We start from the raw sequence: 19,549 nt of genomic DNA on the forward strand, positions 1-19,549 counted from the left end.
TTTAATTTTTAGACAAAAGCCCAACTTAATCAAATTGATTTAAGTTTTACCCAAATCTGTTATTCTACCATAACACCATTTCTACCATTCTAGTGAAATCGAATTGAAACTCGACAGGCTCTCTTAATTATTATGAGCTCGTTATCTTCTTCTTTCCGTGATTTCAAATATCAAATCCATGAAGAACTCATCAAAGAGAGACGCAAAAGACACATAAGATTGGATTATGTTATTTTGTAAGAATCAAGATTGAATATGTCATTAATTGAATTAATGTGACTTTGTAAATATTAAAAAATTTAATTATAGTACGAAATTCGGGAATTGAATTAAATTGAATCGAACTGAACTAAACCGAATGGAACCAAATTGAACAGTTCTGTAATTAAATTTGAACCCGACAGTTTCACTTACTAGATACTCAAAAATTTCATATTCGATTCGATTCTCATTATACCCAAAATCAAAACGGACCATATCTAACCCTAGTATGAACTGGTTGGAAAAAAGTTCCTTGTAAAATAACCCCATATTGGAAATTGCAGCTCTAGGGACTACCACTATTCCCTCACTGACTACTCTTGAAACCACAAGAGGGAAACATTACTTCTATTACAATTCCAAAAAGAGCTATAAAAGAAATAAAAAATATATCCCCGTGAAGGCTGTAAATTTAGAAAGAAAAAACTCAAACCGTTAATTGAAAAAATAAAATAAAGTATCTTACATCACCTCTTCTATTAATAGTCCCAATTGAGAAACAAATTAGAGACAGAGTACAAATAAGTTTGCGAAAGTATCTCTCAAGAAATTTATCCATATTCCATATACATACATACGATTCAAGAACAGCCAACAGAAATCTCCCCCGGCCGCTCAATATGTGCAATCCAAACACCACCCAAACTCTCATTGATCATCAAGATCACAAACACTTCACGGCGGCGCCACCGCAACAAGCCCACCACCTCTATCTTGACCTAATATCCTTCGATCCCCAGAAACCCACCAAAGAAAAACCATCCCTCATGCCAACTCCGTCAGAGATTTTAAACGAAACTAAACAACTCTCCAGCCTTGCTTTTCCTATAGCATTAACTGCACTTATTTTCTATTCTCGCTCTATACTTTCGATGCTTTTTCTCGGCCACCTTGGTAACATTGAACTGGCTGCAGGCTCTTTAGCCATAGCCTTCGCTAATATCACCGGTTATTCAGTTTTATCGGGTCTTGCACTGGGAATGGAACCCCTTTGCTCGCAAGCCTTTGGAGCTCAAAGACCCAAGCTCCTTTCTTTAACCTTGCAAAGGTCTATCATTTTTCTTCTGGTTTCTTCTATACCAATTACATTTCTTTGGATCAATATTTCCAAGATTCTTCTGTCTTTACATCAAGATCCCAACATCACACGCTTGGCTCGCACGTATCTTGTTTTTTCACTTCCTGACCTCATAACCAATTCATTCGTTCATCCCATAAGGATTTACCTTCGTGCACAAGGTATTACTCAACCGCTAACAATGGCTTCACTTGCTGGAACAGCTGTGCATTTGCCCATCAATTACTTGTTTGTTTTCCGGCTCAAGTTTGGCGTGGCTGGTGTTGCAGCTGCCTCAGCCGCTTCAAATGTTATAGTGTTATTGACGGTTATTTTTTACGTCTGGGCTCGTGGATTGCACGTGCCAACATGGACGAAGCCGAGTTGGAAGTGTTTGACTGGCTGGGCTCCGCTTGTTCAGCTGGCTGGACCGAGCTGTGTTTCGGTTTGTCTAGAGTGGTGGTGGTATGAAATTATGATTGTGTTGTGTGGACTGTTAGTGGACCCCAAGGCAACCGTGGCATCCATGGGCATTTTAATTCAAACTACATCTTTGCTTTACGTGCTTCCTTCATCGCTTGGGTTTGCAGTGTCGACTCGGGTTGGAAATGAACTCGGCGCAAATCGACCAGAGAAAGCTCGAGTCTCGGCAATTGTGTCTATCTTCTTAGCCGGTTTAATGGGCTTATCCGCTATGATATTTGCAATATTAGTTAGAAATTTGTGGGCTCGAATGTTTACCGAAGATCTTAGCATCATACGATTGACATCTGTCACTCTACCAATCCTAGGGTTATGTGAGCTTGGAAATTGCCCACAGACCGTTGGATGTGGGGTCGTACGTGGGACAGCACGACCGTCGACTGCGGCTAATGTGAACCTTGGTGCATTCTATCTAGTGGGGATGCCAGTTGCAATTGGGCTGGGTTTCTTGCTTAATGTAGGATTTTGTGGCCTTTGGATTGGGTTGCTATCTGCCCAAGTTTGTTGTGCTGGTCTAATGCTACATGTGGTTGGGACCACAAACTGGGAGTACCAAGCCATGAGGGCACAGGTGCTTACATGTACAGGATGTGGTGAAACGGTATCGCCCAGTGAATCTGATCACGAGAATGAAAGGGAGTCTTTGATCTGTGTTACAGTGACATCATGAAGAAGATCATATAAATTTGTACCGATGTGACTTTGTACCGATGCTATTTTCATTTTTAACAATTTTCCTTTTTCTGATTCAAATCAATCTTGATTGTGCGAATCAATGATTTCCAAAATCTGGTAAATGAGAAATTTTGCTTGAAGTTGATTTGTCTCTTAAAATGCAACAGCCTTGGGGTGGTTGAAAACAGTTGTGTTATGGTAAAAAAGTACTTAAACAAAACAGGAAACATGAGTGAGTGTGACAGCATGAGTTTGATGCCCATTTGAAGACATTTGCATCCGTGCTTGCAATTCCACTCACTAGTTTGGAATCATGTTTTCCAAACAGGAGATTTACATGTAAAGAAAATAAATTCTAGATAACTGAATTGTCAAGAAATCATTGTATAAAAATTATCAATTAAATGTGTCTAATTGATTTTATTTTCAATTTAAAAAATGTAATCTAAATAATGTTATACTTGTATGTTTTTTATCAGTAGGTAGATGGGGGAGGGAGAGAGTAGATGAGAGAGAGAGAAAAAAAGAGTGAATTATTTGGAAAATAGAAACCTACTCCCCCAAAAAAAAAATGCTTGTTTTCAAGGAAAATATAGACACGTGACCAAAAGTAGAAAAATATTTTCCATGAAAAAAATATAATTCAAACAACATAAAAGTAAGAATTTGAATAAAAAATAATTTTTTTCATGAAAAAGTATTGACAATCAAACATACTCTAATTGAATAAGAATGAGTTTCTATTTGCTTACAACAAGTGAAGTAATGAGAATGACAATGTTCATGGAGACACTCAAAATGACTTTTAATTAATCTAAATTAATATTGAAATTTTGATGATTCATGAAGAATGATACTTGGTGTTAGATAAGATTCGATATCGAAATGTGTGGCGTCAGTAATGATGTTGCAAGCGAGGTCTGAGTATAGGCACAAATTTTTGGTTAGAGAGTAAGCGAATATGCTGTAAACACTTGGATATATTTTTGAAGATCGTGGAGAAAATATAAATTTTTCGAACTTGAGATAAAATAATAAATTCACACAATCTTTTCCGATTATCAAGTATGAAAATAACCGAAAGTTAGAGAAACAATGCAATTAATCTATAATGATGATGAAGATTATGACTATAACACATAAAATGTAGTTCTTTAACTTTTGTATATTTCATCTCAGAATAGGGTAAGTTTGTTTTTATTGCACCATCAACTAGAGATTAGGTCCAGCCCCCGCAAATTTATTTTTTTGCTTTATTTACATTGTTAATACAATATATAAGCCCTTGAATTGGTTTGAAAAAAATGCTCGAAAGTACTCAATTATCATCTCCCAAAAAAAAAAAAAAATTCATCAGTTTATTTGTTTTCGTTTTCAAAAACTTTCAGGGTCATATGTTTTATTTTAAAAACCCGTGGGGTGTTCCATTTACTTCCTCAGGAGTTGGATTAGAAACAGGGCGAGGCTTTAAATAGAAAGAAAAGGGTAAATTCCATCGAAGTGGCAGAAAACGAGTGTAACATTGGTCGTCTAACTTGGGATGTCATCTTCTGCTTTCAACACAACATTGTCAGAAAATAGACTTGAACTGGGTTTTAAAAATCGAAAATGCCTCTTGTCCAGGCCAAAAAACAGGGTGTCGAGGTGTTTCCACCTCGGCCGTCGGATTTGGAAAAAAAAAATGTATGGGATCTGGGGGCTGAGGTGATGCCACCTCATCCCCCTGTTTTTTACCCTGTTTCTGAGCCTGGCTCAGAAGCAGAACTGTTTAAAAATAGCTCAAAGTGGGACCTATAATTGATTTTTGGGAGCCGCTGCCACACCCATCACAAACAGGTTCAATGACAGACATTTAAACAGATGCAAACTTATCATATTTTCATTGAAAAAAAAGACAGAAATTGCCAATCAAGGGCCGCCATTTTAGCCCTGGAAACACAGTCTGTCACTGAACCTGTTCAAACAGTATAATTCGTTCTCAAATTTGCTCCCTGTTGAAGTGACTAGTTACATGTTTTTTGACCGCCGTTGAAATAAATTTTTTGAGAATGTGTGGTTAAATTTTTTTACATTATTTCATTTGTACAAAAAAAAATTTATTGAATTAATACAAAAATCTCACATAGGATGGTCCCCATGTAAATAAAATAGTACCAAAAAAAACCCAGCCCTGTGTCTTGTCTGCAGGGGTTCTGTAACCCCTCCTGTACTTGAAAGGCTACTCAAAAGTTTTTACAAATTTTCACGTCCAAAGTATTTTATTATGAGAATGTGCGTTTGAAAAAAAATATATATTTAATGGTCGTCAAATAAGATCTTATTTTAATTGATGTACAGCTGGCTAGCATGTTTTGAAACGGGATGGAAGCAAATGATTTTAGAACTGTTTATCCTTTTATACCATTGTCGTTAAGCTTTTCGACTGATCCAACCCGGTCATTGATTTTGGTGGGATCGAAACCTGGTCTTCTAAGTTGTCAATTACATTGGGTACCAAAATTATCACAAACAAAAGTTGAACTATTTTGCGTTTTAAAAATTATTCATTACCAAAAAAATGAACAATATTAAAATTCTGTAATTTATCTATAAATGTTAAAATTGAAATCATAGAGACTAAAACTTGTGATAAATGATAAAATTAAATATTGTATAATGATATAAATAAAACGATAATTTTATTAAGGTAAAAAAAAAATGTTTTTATCAATTTTTTTTTTCTTCTTTCAATGACCCATCTATTAAACTAATGACTGATCAATTGAACAAGTGACCTGATTGTTTGCTTAGATCAACGTTGGAATCGGGTCTCATAAAAATTCCTTTTGCTTCATGTTCTTGTTTACTTTTTATTCCTGAAAATCTTATACATTAATGGGAGAATATTTTTTGTTAGAATAGGAAATTCAAATCCAAATGGTGATTTCCTTTTTCTTTTTCGGAGTATTTGTCTTTGTCCTTTTGAATTAACTCACTTTATTGTTTAGCAAATTATATTTCATAATTTTTGGGAAGTATTGTAGCATTAGTTTTTATTGATCTATGAATCCGACAAGACCCAGTTGTCAATAATTCATCTCTCATCCACGTGTATATTACATGCACACTTGGACGCCATGTCATACTACACAAGACCATAGCTTCGACAGCATGCAAGGGTTGCGTAAACTCCAATGCTCGAATCAAATGAAGAAAAATATTTAGGTGTTGAAGTGACATGATGGAGATATGGGTACTGAGATTGAAGAGAGAATGATCAAAATTGCAATTTAGGCAAAGGCTGAAAAGTTGAGAGCATTGAAAGTATGTATGAAATTGCACTTTAGTACCTATGTTCAGGCTATGAGAGCATTCTAAAGTTACGGCTTTTATTTGACTTTAGTTTCAAATTTTTAAATGACTTTATCTGTACAAAATTTCAAAATGAGTTTATCTAAGAAAGTTTTAAATAATGTTTAAGATACTGTGCTATCTATAATATGTAATTACAATTTTAAGGCCTATCGTTTTATTGAAAACTTTGAAAGTATGTATGAAACTCCTATAAATATGTTAAGTAGGATTTGTCTAGTTCAAAGTTGAAATTATAAAAAATAGTGAGTTAATTGTTCCAGTGATCACCGAACCTAGGTCCCCATATTTTTTATTGGTCATTGAAATTTAAGATGTCTAGTTTTGGTCACTAAACTTAGTTTCATGTTTTCGATTATTTACTAAAATTTAAAATATCGAGTTTTGGCCACTGAACTTTGAAAAAATTGTACATTCCTCATTGAACTTTGAAAAATGTTATACATTACTCACTGAATTTTGAAAAATGCTGCACATTACTCACTATAAACTCGATATTTTTCGAAATTCAACAGTTATGCTAATGAGTAACGTATGACATATTCCAAAGTTTAATGGTCAAAACTCGACATTTTAAATTTCAGTGAGCAATCTAAGATATGAACCTAATTTAGTGAAGATATGGACCTAAATTTAGTAACCAAAACTCAACATTTTAAACTTTAGTGACCAATCAAAGATATGAACCTAAATTCAGTAACCATTGAAACAATTAACTCAAAAATAGTCTTGTTTTTGTATTTCTAAAATTTGAAAATTTTATAATTGATTGATTGTAGAAATTATTAATTTATAATTTTAGATGTTTGGTATGTATTATTTAATTATTAAATAATTTTTTGAATGATTAAAAATTTAAAATAACATTAAAAATAAGAAAACGTTTTTTTATGCTTAGGCTTGTAAAGTATGAAATTCGACCTCCACACCTAGCCACGCTATACGTTTTTAAGAACACTGCTCCCAAATGATATAATTCTTGTTATGGTTTATGTTGTTACTATTCAGTGTTCTAAAAAATCCAGCTAAGTGGTATATAGATGCCGCTTATGTTCGAAACTCAGGCAAAACACCATGCCTTGACAATGAGTGCTTAGTGGCGCTTTATTTATTTATTTCTTTTTAAAAGCCTTTTATTAGACATAAGTTTCACAATTTAAATGACTTGTATCTTTACAAAAATCATTTATCATAAATGAAAGCAAGTTTGAACATTTCAAGTGGAATTACTTAGTTGAAAGTCCAAATTATGAAAAATAGTCTACTTTTTTGTCTTTAAAAAAAATTCTGTAATTTACTAATTGAAGGAAATATCAAGAAAATATATTATTTTTATAGTTTAGATGTTTGGTATATGTTATTTTACTTATTAAATAATTTTTAAATGATTAAAAATTTCATTTAAAAACTTAAAATAATATTAAAAATAAGAAAACGTATTTTGACGCTTAGACCTCGCTTAAACTCGCCTAGATTTGTAAAACTTGAAGCTTGATCTTCACACTTTACCACGTTTTACACTTTTTAAAACACTGATGCTATTATACTTACTAGGAAAAGCATAATTCTAGTTTTCAATCAAGTGGACCAACTGAACAATAAAAAATCTTGATAATCTCACTTATTTTCTTAGACTTGAACTAGCAGACTTGGGCAGTTTCCTTTCATCTATGTCAATGGTCACTTGATAAAGCATACAGGGCAGCGGCAAAACCTATTACCCTCCTATGTCATTAGGGTCGACTTTATCCCTCCAAGATGGTGAGTCTTTACCAAATTTTACCCTTTACAAGTTAAAACCATAATTGGAGCTGTCTCCTATTGCACTTTTAGTAGGCCATACATTGGCTTCAAGTAAACAAGATATCTTGGTTCATGCACTTACACTGCCCAAATACTGCTCATTTGCAGGCTGAAAAGAGTTCTTAGGTGCTTGAAAGCCACAATCTTCCATGATCTATCTCTGTAACTTTCTCCTGATTTCACGCTATTAGCGTTTATCTTGATTGGATTAGTTGTCTAGATGATTGTCGAATCATGAGTGGTTTTAGTAAATTTCTTGTTCCTGATAACACCTATTTGACCTCTACCAAGATATTGAAGCATTAATTTAAAATTTTGAGTAAGCTTAGACTCAAGTAAAATTCTTTATTGAAAATATTAGTGCTACCTATGTAGCGCTGTTAATTCTGCATACCACTTTAAAACCAAAAACATTAAAATTAAAATACATTCTTCGCAAGAATGGATTTTAATCTATTAACTAATTAAGAAGATATATTTTGATAGAAACATTCGTTTCATCAGGTGATTAGAAAGAAATAATATTTAAACGATACTTGATGGCGGAAATGTCATCCAAAATTCAATTCAATTATGTGAGAAACATAAAATAACATATATATCAATTATGAGAGACATTGTGGTCTACCAAAAATTTTCAATGATATTTCTATTGACTCTTTGTATAGCAATGTATCATTAAATCAATATGTGTATGTCTATAATTATGCATGTATATTGAAAGAAATCAACATTCTTGTTAGTTTTTTAAAATTATGCATGAACCATAAGGCAAATATTGGTGTTATTATGAATCCAATCCTAGGTGGATCTAATCCCATAACGGCATAACCCCACACTCTATACCTCTCCAAATAAGTGAAGGGCCATGGTTGCCACAACAAGAAAGAAAATAGAAGAAAAATAGACAAACCTCATTCTAGGCCATCATTCTTCTCACATGGATCAGCTAATAGACACACACATAAACACAAGGTTGTCCCATTATGATCTAAACTTTTTTTCAAATCCTTTTTTCAAGAATTGATGCCACATCTTGAGTTCAACAACCATCCAACAAGGCCATGAAAATCCAACCTATCATGCCACCATCCATTCTATATGTAATGAAAATGGACATTAGGGCAATAACATTAGCACTTTGTCCACCTTCTAAGCAACAAGAAGGCATTTCTCAGTAGACTTTGAATATTATTTTGGGATGAAGGTGTGCATGAGTGACATTTTGAGTTCCATGATTTGCTCAACCTAATATTTCTTTATTTCTCAAATTGCTATGGTATGTTTCCCCAAGAGGAACCTGTATTCCCTTTTTACACATGAATTTTTGCTTCATGCCATAATTTTCTACTAGCTTGTTAGGCTTCATTGAGGACTCCTACCATCAACTTCTGCAGCCACTTGAGTGGACACACAAGGACCCACCAAGAATGTGTATGATGACACCGCATATATGGTGGATTCGAGCGGCTTAGCTTAATATTCTTTTACTCGAAAATTTTAACCTTAGAGTGTGTGATCAAGTAAAATCTACCAAAGAGGTATTAAGAACTTTTGCCTAAACGGCACATGACTTGGCTAATTCTATAGAAAATTTAAAAATGATGTAGTCAGGTGACCAAACCAATATCAATCGTTCTTAGTCCGTGAATGATCCATGTGTACAAAAATGGAATCACAATTACATCATTTCCACTAGATAGAGAACATTCATTCTCGACTCACTTGATTGAAAACATAGGAGGTATGAATGTGACTCGAAAATTTCAGACAATAAGTTTATGAATCGATCCTTTTCAAAATTTTCAACAGTTGCTAGTGCAGATATCGACAAGATATAAAGTGTTCTTTTATTCCGTTATAGCTACCTTAACAATGTAAAACACAGAATTGTCGTACGTATTCGACACCTTGAACAAGTATTATAGAGTGTGTAGAATGTCGATCATGAGAATTGTCCTATTTGTAGTCTTGAAATGTCATTTGATTGATTTTGTTTATGGTTTTTAATTAAAGTGCGATAAAAGATAATTAAAGTAAATAAAAAGTAATGTTTGAGAAACATTAAAGCCGTGGTTGGTTTGCCGTTTTCGACCCATTTTCCGTTTTCCGTTTTCGAAAACGTATTTTTAAAAACGAGTTAAAATTTATAATTGAAAACGCAAAACGACTTTTTATCATTTTTAGCGTTTTCAGTTATAAATGTCGAAAACGCTCGAAAAGCGGAAAACGAGTCGTTTTCAAGGAAAACTAAAAATCGTTTTGAAAATGAAAATGAAAACCAACCGCACCCTAAATGATTTATGATTTCATAGAGAGTAAGAGGTACATAGGATAACACACATTTTTATTTATGTCAAATGTTGATTTTTTTTTAAAATCAAAAGTAGCACACAGTATACAACGTGTTACCAGTATAAAACATTTAATTTATATTAAAGAGTAACATTATTTGTAAAATATTGATTTGTAATTAAAAAAAATAACATGATATCACGACATGTTATCCATGCAAATTAATATTAATTTTTTAATATAAAGTAAGATGGTAACACAATATGCTACCCATGTAAAAATGTTGTTTTTCAAATGAAATTTGAAATATTGATTTTAAATGAAAACGAAGTAATTCTTTTAAAATTTAAAAAGTAAATTTTAAGATATTAATTTTTAATGAAAATTAGATACTTTTTAATGACTAAAAAGGATGGTTGGATGGTATTTTTGAAGTTCTCAAAGAAAATGAGGGTAAGTGTCAAAATTGCCCAAATTTAAATGTAGAGCAAATTGTGTGGAGTGATGGGCTGCAACGGGAAATCTTGGCCCAATGGGATACTTGGGCAGCAAGCTGGGTAAGATTATGCAGTTACACCACCAAAAGTTGGGCCACCTTGTCAAGATACCAATTAGCTAAAAGGCCACGGTTTTGAGTTAGGTTGGCCTTCTGTATTAGGCCACGATTTAGTAGACCTGGGATATATAGCCCATATTTGGGCTTTACTTTTTGAGAAAATGCATTTTTCAAAACTTAATTTCCTTTTCTTTTTTTTTCTTTTTTTTAATAACCGTGGGTGTCCAAGCCAGTTTAAGTGCACTTCGACTAATTTCACGAAGCCCTGAAATTTACATCCAATGACTCTCCTCAGTGGTATTGAAGGAACTTGAACTGGTGATTATTGGAGAGTAAATTCAAAACTTGACTACTGAACTACCAGTTATTTTTCAAAACTCAATTTCAACAATACATTTTTATTAAAAAATAATGTCACACGTAAATTAAATTTTTTCTTATTTTTTAACCACACATTAAAATTACTATTTTAAAATACATTTTCACCAAAATCTTATTTTAATGGAGTCCAAACACAGGCATAATGGGATAAACCTTATCACCAACTCCACTTAAATTTTGGCCAACGCGATAATTTATGAACAATTTGATCAATTTAAAACTTCAAGAAGTAATTTGCAGCAGACAAAAATAGGGATTGAATTAGAGCAACCATCGGGACTGATTTATAGCAAACAGGAATATTTAGGAACTAATTTATGGTAGACATAAATGTTAGGGCCAAGTATGTATTACTCAGAAAATTCAGGGACTATTTACATTATTCTTAATTTTTATCGAAAAGTTTGCAGCAATCATATTGTTTAGGGGCTGTTTGAAAAACCTATAAAATCTAGGAACGAACAGGACATAGAAAATGTCAAGGGGCAATTTGGAAAATCTAGATAATTCAACTTGCAACACACTAGACATTGCAAGGGAAAAATGAAGAAATTTGAAAATTGATGAACTGCTTCAAGAAATCTCGACGAGGATCCATTTGGTAATTGGGATAACGAATATATTAAGCATGCCTCATTTTATAATTTCAAAAGCCACCTAACTAAAGTGGGACCAATCTTCCAAATGCAGCGGAGGATCAACGTAGGGGCGGATTTAGGTGGTGGTCGGTCGTCCTAGCTATATTCGTCTGGGATAATTTATTTATTTTTTAATAATAGATAAAAGTTTTAGGTTATATAACTGGTAGTTCATTTTATTTTCAAACCCTTTTTCTATTTAGTTGGTTAGAGCTTGTATTTATACATTGCGAGTCTTGGGTTCGAGTCCTTCTTGTTCATTTCATTGTGCAAAATTTTTATTTCTACAATATTTATCAAAATTAATTTCCGAAGGAAAAGATTTGAACTTATGACCTTTAATTAAGATGATTTAAAGCTTAACCATCATGGCAATGGTTGAATTTTGATTCTAAATTTAACAAAGTAATATATGTTAAGACTCTAGGCGAGTCAATGACTTTTTTTTTTTTGTCGTTTTAAATATTTTATGCTTTTATAATTTATAAGATATGACTTATGAGTATTGAATTTTAATTTATATGTTATTTGAGAATTTGTTTATTGTGAATTGTGATATTAAAAATTAATTTGAGTATCGTAAAATGTAAATTTGTGATTTATGAAAATTGAGAATGAGAAATTGGGGAATTTATAATTTGTGATGAATTGGTGTTGAAAATTGAAAATTGAAACTTTAATTATATTTTAAAGTTAATTTTAATTAAATTTAATATTTGATTAATTTTCAATTCTCATACTGATTATGAAATGATTTTTTCAACTGAATCTCAATTTAGTTCTTGTAGTGGTATATTTAATATCTCAACTACTTTTAGTCAAGCAGACGATTTATTAAGCATTGATAATACAAAGAAATCTTATGTATCATGTAATTTATATTATTTTAGATTGTATTGAACTATAATATCATATAAATATACGATTTTTACGTTTTAGCATATTGACATATAGATCGAAAATTTTTTTAATATTATTTAATTTAATATTAATAAACGGTATTACTATACAGCCGTTAATTATGGACAGTCAACGGCCAATAATCAACGACCGCCCTAGATGAGTCGAAGTCCTGGATTCGGCCCTAGGATCAAGTGTCCAAAAGAATAGACACGAGAGAGCATAATCAAGAATAAGAATAAAGTTATATGAGTGGAAGCCAATCTGTTACCGAATTATTGTAGTTGTACAACCAAGTTTCACAACTTAGTTGACAACTAGTCAGGTGTAGGGATCCACACCATTGATTGAAAAAATAGTTTTTGAAATGTGTGGTAGGAATTTGTGCCAACTCAATGATTGTAAACCAAATTGTAAAATAGATTGTACACCTAGCATGCTTCTTTATTTTATTTTAATATTTGTTGTACTCCTAATATGTTGGTCGAAATAAGACTTTCCTTTTGTGCTCTTACCTCTTAAGTTTGTTTTTCGTTATTTAATCATTATATAAAAAAAAATGTCTTGGAAAATATCTTAGAGAATAATATATTTGTCCATTGTATAACTAAATGAGTATAATTGATATAACTTGTTTGATGGGATTAAAATCAATTTGTTTTTTGTAGATTTACGCACCTTCTAACGAGGTTCTAAGAAATACATGGTGGGAGGCACTCAGCAGAAAAGGACTCGACTTGTACTCCAAGTCATCTGCACGTGTGGTAATTGGGCTAAACCCATAAGTTGAACCTTCGCGGAATCAAACCCTTGTGGATGAGGTGAGCCATATAGAAGCACAATAGAGAGGATCTTCATATGAGATCTTATAATAAGTGGATGATGTGACAACTTACTGAATAGGTGGCTTTACTCAATTAACAAGTCAAGTCTAATCTAACATATACGGCTTAGGGCTACAGATAGTCGTAACATTAAATGGATTGATGCATATGACTAGAGGTCTCGACAGCTATATCAGGCCTAGGATTGAAGATAGGACCTATGACTAGAGGTCTCGGTCGCTATATCAAGCTTATGGCTGCAAATGGTTATAACATTAAATGGATTTATGCCTATAACAAGAGGTCTCGGCTGCTAGGATGAGGCCACGTGTCTTTTCATTTAACGGTTTATGCTCAACTTCTTCTACTATAAAAGTTCACACTTGGTGTCACTCTGAAATTAATGCAAGTTTAGACTCTTATACTTTAACTTTGCCATAATAGTATATGTTACTCACAAAATCGATCTTCTTTTACATTGGATGCTCACACAAAAGCCCTCCCGCCCTCATATATAACTATTATCATTTACTTGATCGTCGAAGTGTACGTGGCCAACTCCACCCCCACTGGAAGAGGCCACGTGTGGCTAACGGTTTGTCAAAGTATTCAGGAACCCAGCTTACACAAACATGAGAGGTCTCGTAATCTATTGGTCATTTTGGAGGTATATTTTTTGAGATCAACAGATTTGAATAAAAATTAATGAAATATGTAATTGAAAAATTGCATATCCTATTAAATGTGTGATTAAAACTTGAATTAAAATCTTAATTGTATTTTTCCACTAAACAAGTGCTCAATAATAAACTTTAACTTGAATTTGTAAAATTTTTGTAACTTATGTTTTTATTATTGATTTGACTTTTTTTTTCTTTCAAACTAAAACTCTTAATTAATCATACTTATTTTAATAAAAAATATTTTAAACATAAATCAAAACATTTTCCTACTTTTTAATCACGTATTCTTTAAAAATTACTATTTAAAATATCATTTCTTCCCAATTTCTTTTTGCAATGACCATCAAATGAATGCTAAAATTTTAAATTCGACGAAAGAATTGTACTTGTTAATTAGAAGAGCTCACGGGAAAGATTAAAAGTATTCAAACATGGACAGCTGATAGGATTAGGTGACAGCACCACTCTTTTTCTTTCTTTCTTTATTTTTTTTCCTTTTATTATTATTATTATTTTCAATGAAAATTTGACACTTATTTCCAATTTTTAAATCGTGTGATTTACCCTATTTGTGTAGCAACCAGCATGACTGAACGGGAAATGATAGCGAAGCTTCCAGGTTACTGCTGGGATTTGATTAAAATCACTACCGCTAAAAATAAAATTTTCTAAACAGAAAATCTCCAAGAATTAGCTGTTTCGTTTCTTTCTCACCAAGTAAAATTTCTTCCCGGTTACACATTTCAGAACGCAGAACGGAATAGGCTTTCCACCCGATTGACTTTGCGGATTCACCATGTTGACCCCAAAAAATGTTGCCAACAGATGCCAGACCTACACGCGCACACGTGAGCGTCCTACACGATAAGACACATGGACGGCCTAGAACGAACGGATCGGGAGCGTGGAAGTAGTTCAACGACGCAGGACGAGAACGTTCGAAATTCAACGGGATGTTCATATTCCGATTGTACAATAATTACCAATCGGTGCTCATAAATGTGCATGTAAATATGTATGAACTCATATTGTGTTGCAAGATAATATGAAAGAGAGAGTAAAGTGTGGTTTCTTGTATTGATTATTGCATTAGCCCTTTAATGTTATACAAGGGAAGTATTTATAGTGGTACATGTGAAATAGCAGCCTTTGGATGAGGTGACACATGTCCTCATCTCTTTAATCCAAACATTCAATTCTAAGCATCATCCTGCTAGCTTGCTCCGCATTTATTGCTTATGCAGAACCCCCATGCTAATGACAAGACTTAACATGTACACTTATGACAAACGTTCCATCAATTATTCAAACAAGATCTTTATGTAGAAGATCTCTTGGAAGAAGTGATCATAGAAGATGTTCCTTCATGGTTCGGAGGCTTCTGCTTCGGCTTCGGATTCTGATTCAGAGCTTCTGCCACTCACGTAATACTTCCGCTTTAGGGATTCAGCTATCTTTTCGGTGATCTCGCATCATGATTTTGTTTCATGGGCCTCGGTGTATGGACTTCGGCTACTTTCACAGGCCTCGGTATATGGGCGTTGGCATAAAGGGCCTAGGCCATACGTGCCACCTCGGATGGAGCGCCATGTTGTTCGGATTGAGTGGGCCAATGGCCCAAATAAGTTGGCCAAGTATGACAACACGTAACATACCATGTCTTCCCCTGCTGAGTAATTTCTTTTCTTTACTCTCTTGCACTATATATATTCATATGTGTTTGTATCTATCAAATAATGTAAGTCTTTGCTCACGTTTTACGATTGATTAGTTTTGCTGCCGAATACTTGTATATTTCTGATTTTTTTTTATTTTTTTTTTAATTGACTACCGTTTTTGTTTATTCCTTTTTTTCGGGTTACGAATTATGATTAAGTGTCCGACTTTTATAAAATGGTTAAGAATGAGTTTAATTTCTCCCCAACTTATTACTCACTAGGATTTGGATTGTGGACTTGAGATATGGGCCTAACTTTGATAATTGAAATATTTTATGTCTATGATATCAAAAAGTGGTTCTTAAGAAGGAAGTTTTGGATATTAAGGGATGACCTGATGTAACAAGTCTATGGTTTTAGAACGGGGGATGGAGGGAGAAAAATATCATTGTTTGAAATTTTAATGTACACAAGAAGAGCAGTTGAGTTCCAATTATTAACGAAATTACAAAATGGCATTGCCGGAAATGATCATTGTATTCTATTGGACCTGCAGTTCTTGGAAACTTGCTATTCTTGGGAAATGTTGTGCCTCCCCAGTTTTTGGATATTGCCATGTACTTAGATACGTTGGCATTTTGTTAAGGATATCCAAGGTGATCTTTAGAAGTAGATACGAAGCAACACTTGAATGACCTTAGCAATAATTTTATCATTAGTCCCTTGTGTGATGTGCCAGAGTTAAATTGGTAAATCATGATGTTAAATGTGAAATCAAAGATTTATGCCCCTAGTCAATTTTGTAGGAGTGAAGGCTGGGTAATGTGGCTTAAATAGTTTATCCTAAAACTATGTTTGATAGCTATATGAGAATGGTAGAGATTGGTCTCCGTAAATTACTCGATTGTACCTGATGGTAAGAATTCGAGTTACTTCATTGTGAAACCATGATGCTATTTAGAGTGAACATAGTAAAAGAAAGAGATAGCACTCAGTGAATAAAATAAGATGCCTTCAAGTAAAAGACAAAGATATCACTTGGTCTCTTAAATTGCCTTTATCTCCATCAAGTTGATGCTTCACTAAATCTTAATAAGCTTCCCTGCTCCAAATATGAAATTTTCTAGAATGTATTGTTCATCTCTCTTAAATGATTCTGGATTAATAATGTGGCTTCCGTTGATATAGGCATTCATGGTTTGATATATTCATAAGCATGATACCAACTCACCATGAAATTATGCAATGCTTCAAACACAGAATACGAGCACGTCCTGTAATTACCTCGATAATATGCATCTATACATTGTATCTTTATTTTAATAAACTTTTGTTTTCAAAATGAAATTAATGCATTTTTAGCTTTATAGATGAATTCACTTTGAGTGACAATTGATATATTAAGATAACTTTGGGTTGCACTTTGTATTACTAGTACTAATTAAATAAAAATATTTATATATCCAAAAGTACACATCGTACATATAAAACGAATTTGACAAAGCTCTTATAAGTTTTCTTACACTATATTGACTTTCTTATACAAAATTTTCAACGTTTAAAATTTTCTTAATTTTATGTACTGAAATTCACAAACTGGAACACTTGCCTGTCACACGTTGGCCTCTGTCCTTGCCACATGTTGTGTCAGGGTTGTCCCTTGTCAGAGTACATATATGATAAGACTTTCTAACACTTTACCACACTTGTCCTGATGTCAATTTTCAGTAGTTACTTTACAACACTTGTCCTGGCGTACCTGCGGGACTCCACTACATTACGCTAGGGGAGTGTTTCTGTTCATAAATAACTTCATTGGTTAATTTCATAAACGATCACTGAACTTATAGAAAAATTACAAAATAATCACTGAAATTTAAAACTTTTAGTAACGATCACTTAAGTATTGGAACACTTTCAAAAATGGTCACTGAAGTTTATAAAAAATTTTGAGCTACTTTTGCGGCAATTTTTCGACCACTTCCGATCACTGATACCATATGATTTTGATATCGTTGGAAAGCCTACAATATCCTCTTAAATTACAACAAAAAATCTCCTCCAAACTCCAAAGGATTCGGTCGGAATAAATCCACAAAGTTGGCTGCCCGAAAAGACCAAAATCTGTCCAAATTTTCAGACTTTTGGTGGACTTTTGAGGCGATTTTTTGACAACTTCCGACCACCAAAATAGCCAAATTTTGATACCGTTGGAAAGCTCACAATGTCCTCTTTAATTAGCATCCAAAATCTCCCCAAACTTCAAAGGATTCGGCCGAAATAAACTGACAAAGTTGACATCCCCGATTTTCGTGAAAAAACAAGCCCATCAAACAGGCCCTGAGGTGTAAATCAAGATTTATTAGACATATTATTACACTAATTCCATCAAATCAGTCATTAAAACAGTGGAATGATTATTTTCAGATTTGCGGGTCTAATCACGTACACAATTATTATAAGTTAATGGCCCCAAATTAATATTATGATGTATTCACAGATCTTTTGAATGGATTTCCGTCCCTCCAAACATCAATTAATCAAATCTTAGCCCCCGTTTAATCCCATTATTTGGATTTATAATGGGGAAATAATATTTTTTTAAGATTGTGTGGTTGAAAAGTTTTCGATTTGAATGTAATATTATTTTATTTAAGATTATGTGATTGAAGGTAGGAAAGAGAAAAAATTAAATTAAATTAAATTGAAGAGTTTTAAAGGAGCCCAAAACAAACCAGCCTCGATATGGATTACCAGAAAAGGACTTCGTTTGGCTACCAAATGATGAACAAAATACATTCAAATGGTAGCTAAGCAAGCTTACCAGTTCAAGCAAAGTACACTATTCAAATGATAAATAAATATAGCAGAAGGAATTTGAAATTTTTCATTATTATAAAGAAAGGATACAAAACATAAAACTTAACTTGTTAAAAAAGATGACATTCATTAATGAACTGATCTAACAAATGTGAAAAAAACATCCAAGACTCATGTAACTTTTAGTTTTTGAGATCGCTTAATTGCAAGGTAAGTAATGGGCATACCAAAAGCATTTTGTTGGAATCAATTTTGGCAAAATGGAAGGTGATTGTCCTCGATGCATGTATATGGAAAAATGCAAAAACAAGGCAAATTTTCCAATTTTTGAGTCATTTTCGAATCATAGTTATATGTCGATAAAATTGTAAAGGGGGAGCTGTACCAATCCTGAAAGCTCATTCATTCGTATATCTTCCTGATGGAGGAATCGAAAAATAGATACTAGCCCCCTATTTGCTTCAGATTAAAATCCAATTCAAGTCAAAGTCAACAATTAATTTTAATAATAATTTTAATAGGACTTATAATTTTTTAACTATACATTTTATCAATTTTATCAAAATTTACTAAAAATCCGATTTTAATTTCCACCAAATAGGACTCAAAAAAACATAGTAAAATCAACAAGGATAATAAAACGCCATCAACACTACTCCGAGCATCATCTTTAAGAAATATAAAGTATATTTTTCCTCCAGAAGATTGGTAATCTCAAAAGAACGAAAGAATATTTAAGTGTTTAGAAAGAAAAATATTGACAAATAACAGAATACATATAAGTTTAAGAAATATATCCTGACCATTAAATCCGACATACTCAGTCTCAACCATAAAAATGGAGTGATCCTAGTATTTGAATGCGAAAGGGCACATTCAGACAAACAATCTAGATCGAGCCTATGCATCACACACATAGAAATACATGCATATTGGACAACGCATTAAAAAAGTGTAATTATTAATTGGTCTTTTCATTTAATCTCACATCAATGGTCATTACTGCAACCCTGAGAGGTAGCTCAGTGGTCAAGCCTTGGGTTTGCTCCCCAATGATTACCAGTTAGAGTCTCCTCAAAACCACTGAGGTGAATACCCGACTATAAATTTCAGGATCCCGTGGAATTAGTCGAGGTACGCATGAGCTGGCCCGAACACCCATGA

The 19,549-nt window shown here is 33.1% G+C and overlaps 1 protein-coding gene across 1 annotated transcript; it reads left to right on the forward strand.

Moving 5' to 3' along the window:
* The first annotated feature begins 796 nt into the window (after nucleotides 1–796).
* On the forward strand, nucleotides 797–2,565 carry LOC111365822 (protein DETOXIFICATION 52-like). Its single transcript, XM_022986337.1, has one exon. It carries the CDS (start codon nucleotides 882–884, stop codon nucleotides 2,469–2,471), a length of 1,590 nt encoding a protein of 529 aa, XP_022842105.1. The 5' UTR covers nucleotides 797–881; the 3' UTR covers nucleotides 2,472–2,565.
* Nucleotides 2,566–19,549: the final 16,984 nt, after the last annotated feature.

This window comes from Olea europaea, chromosome 17 (genome assembly GCF_002742605.1).
Source record: "Olea europaea var. sylvestris chromosome 17, O_europaea_v1, whole genome shotgun sequence".
In the NCBI taxonomy this organism is placed as follows: Eukaryota; Viridiplantae; Streptophyta; class Magnoliopsida; order Lamiales; family Oleaceae; genus Olea; species Olea europaea.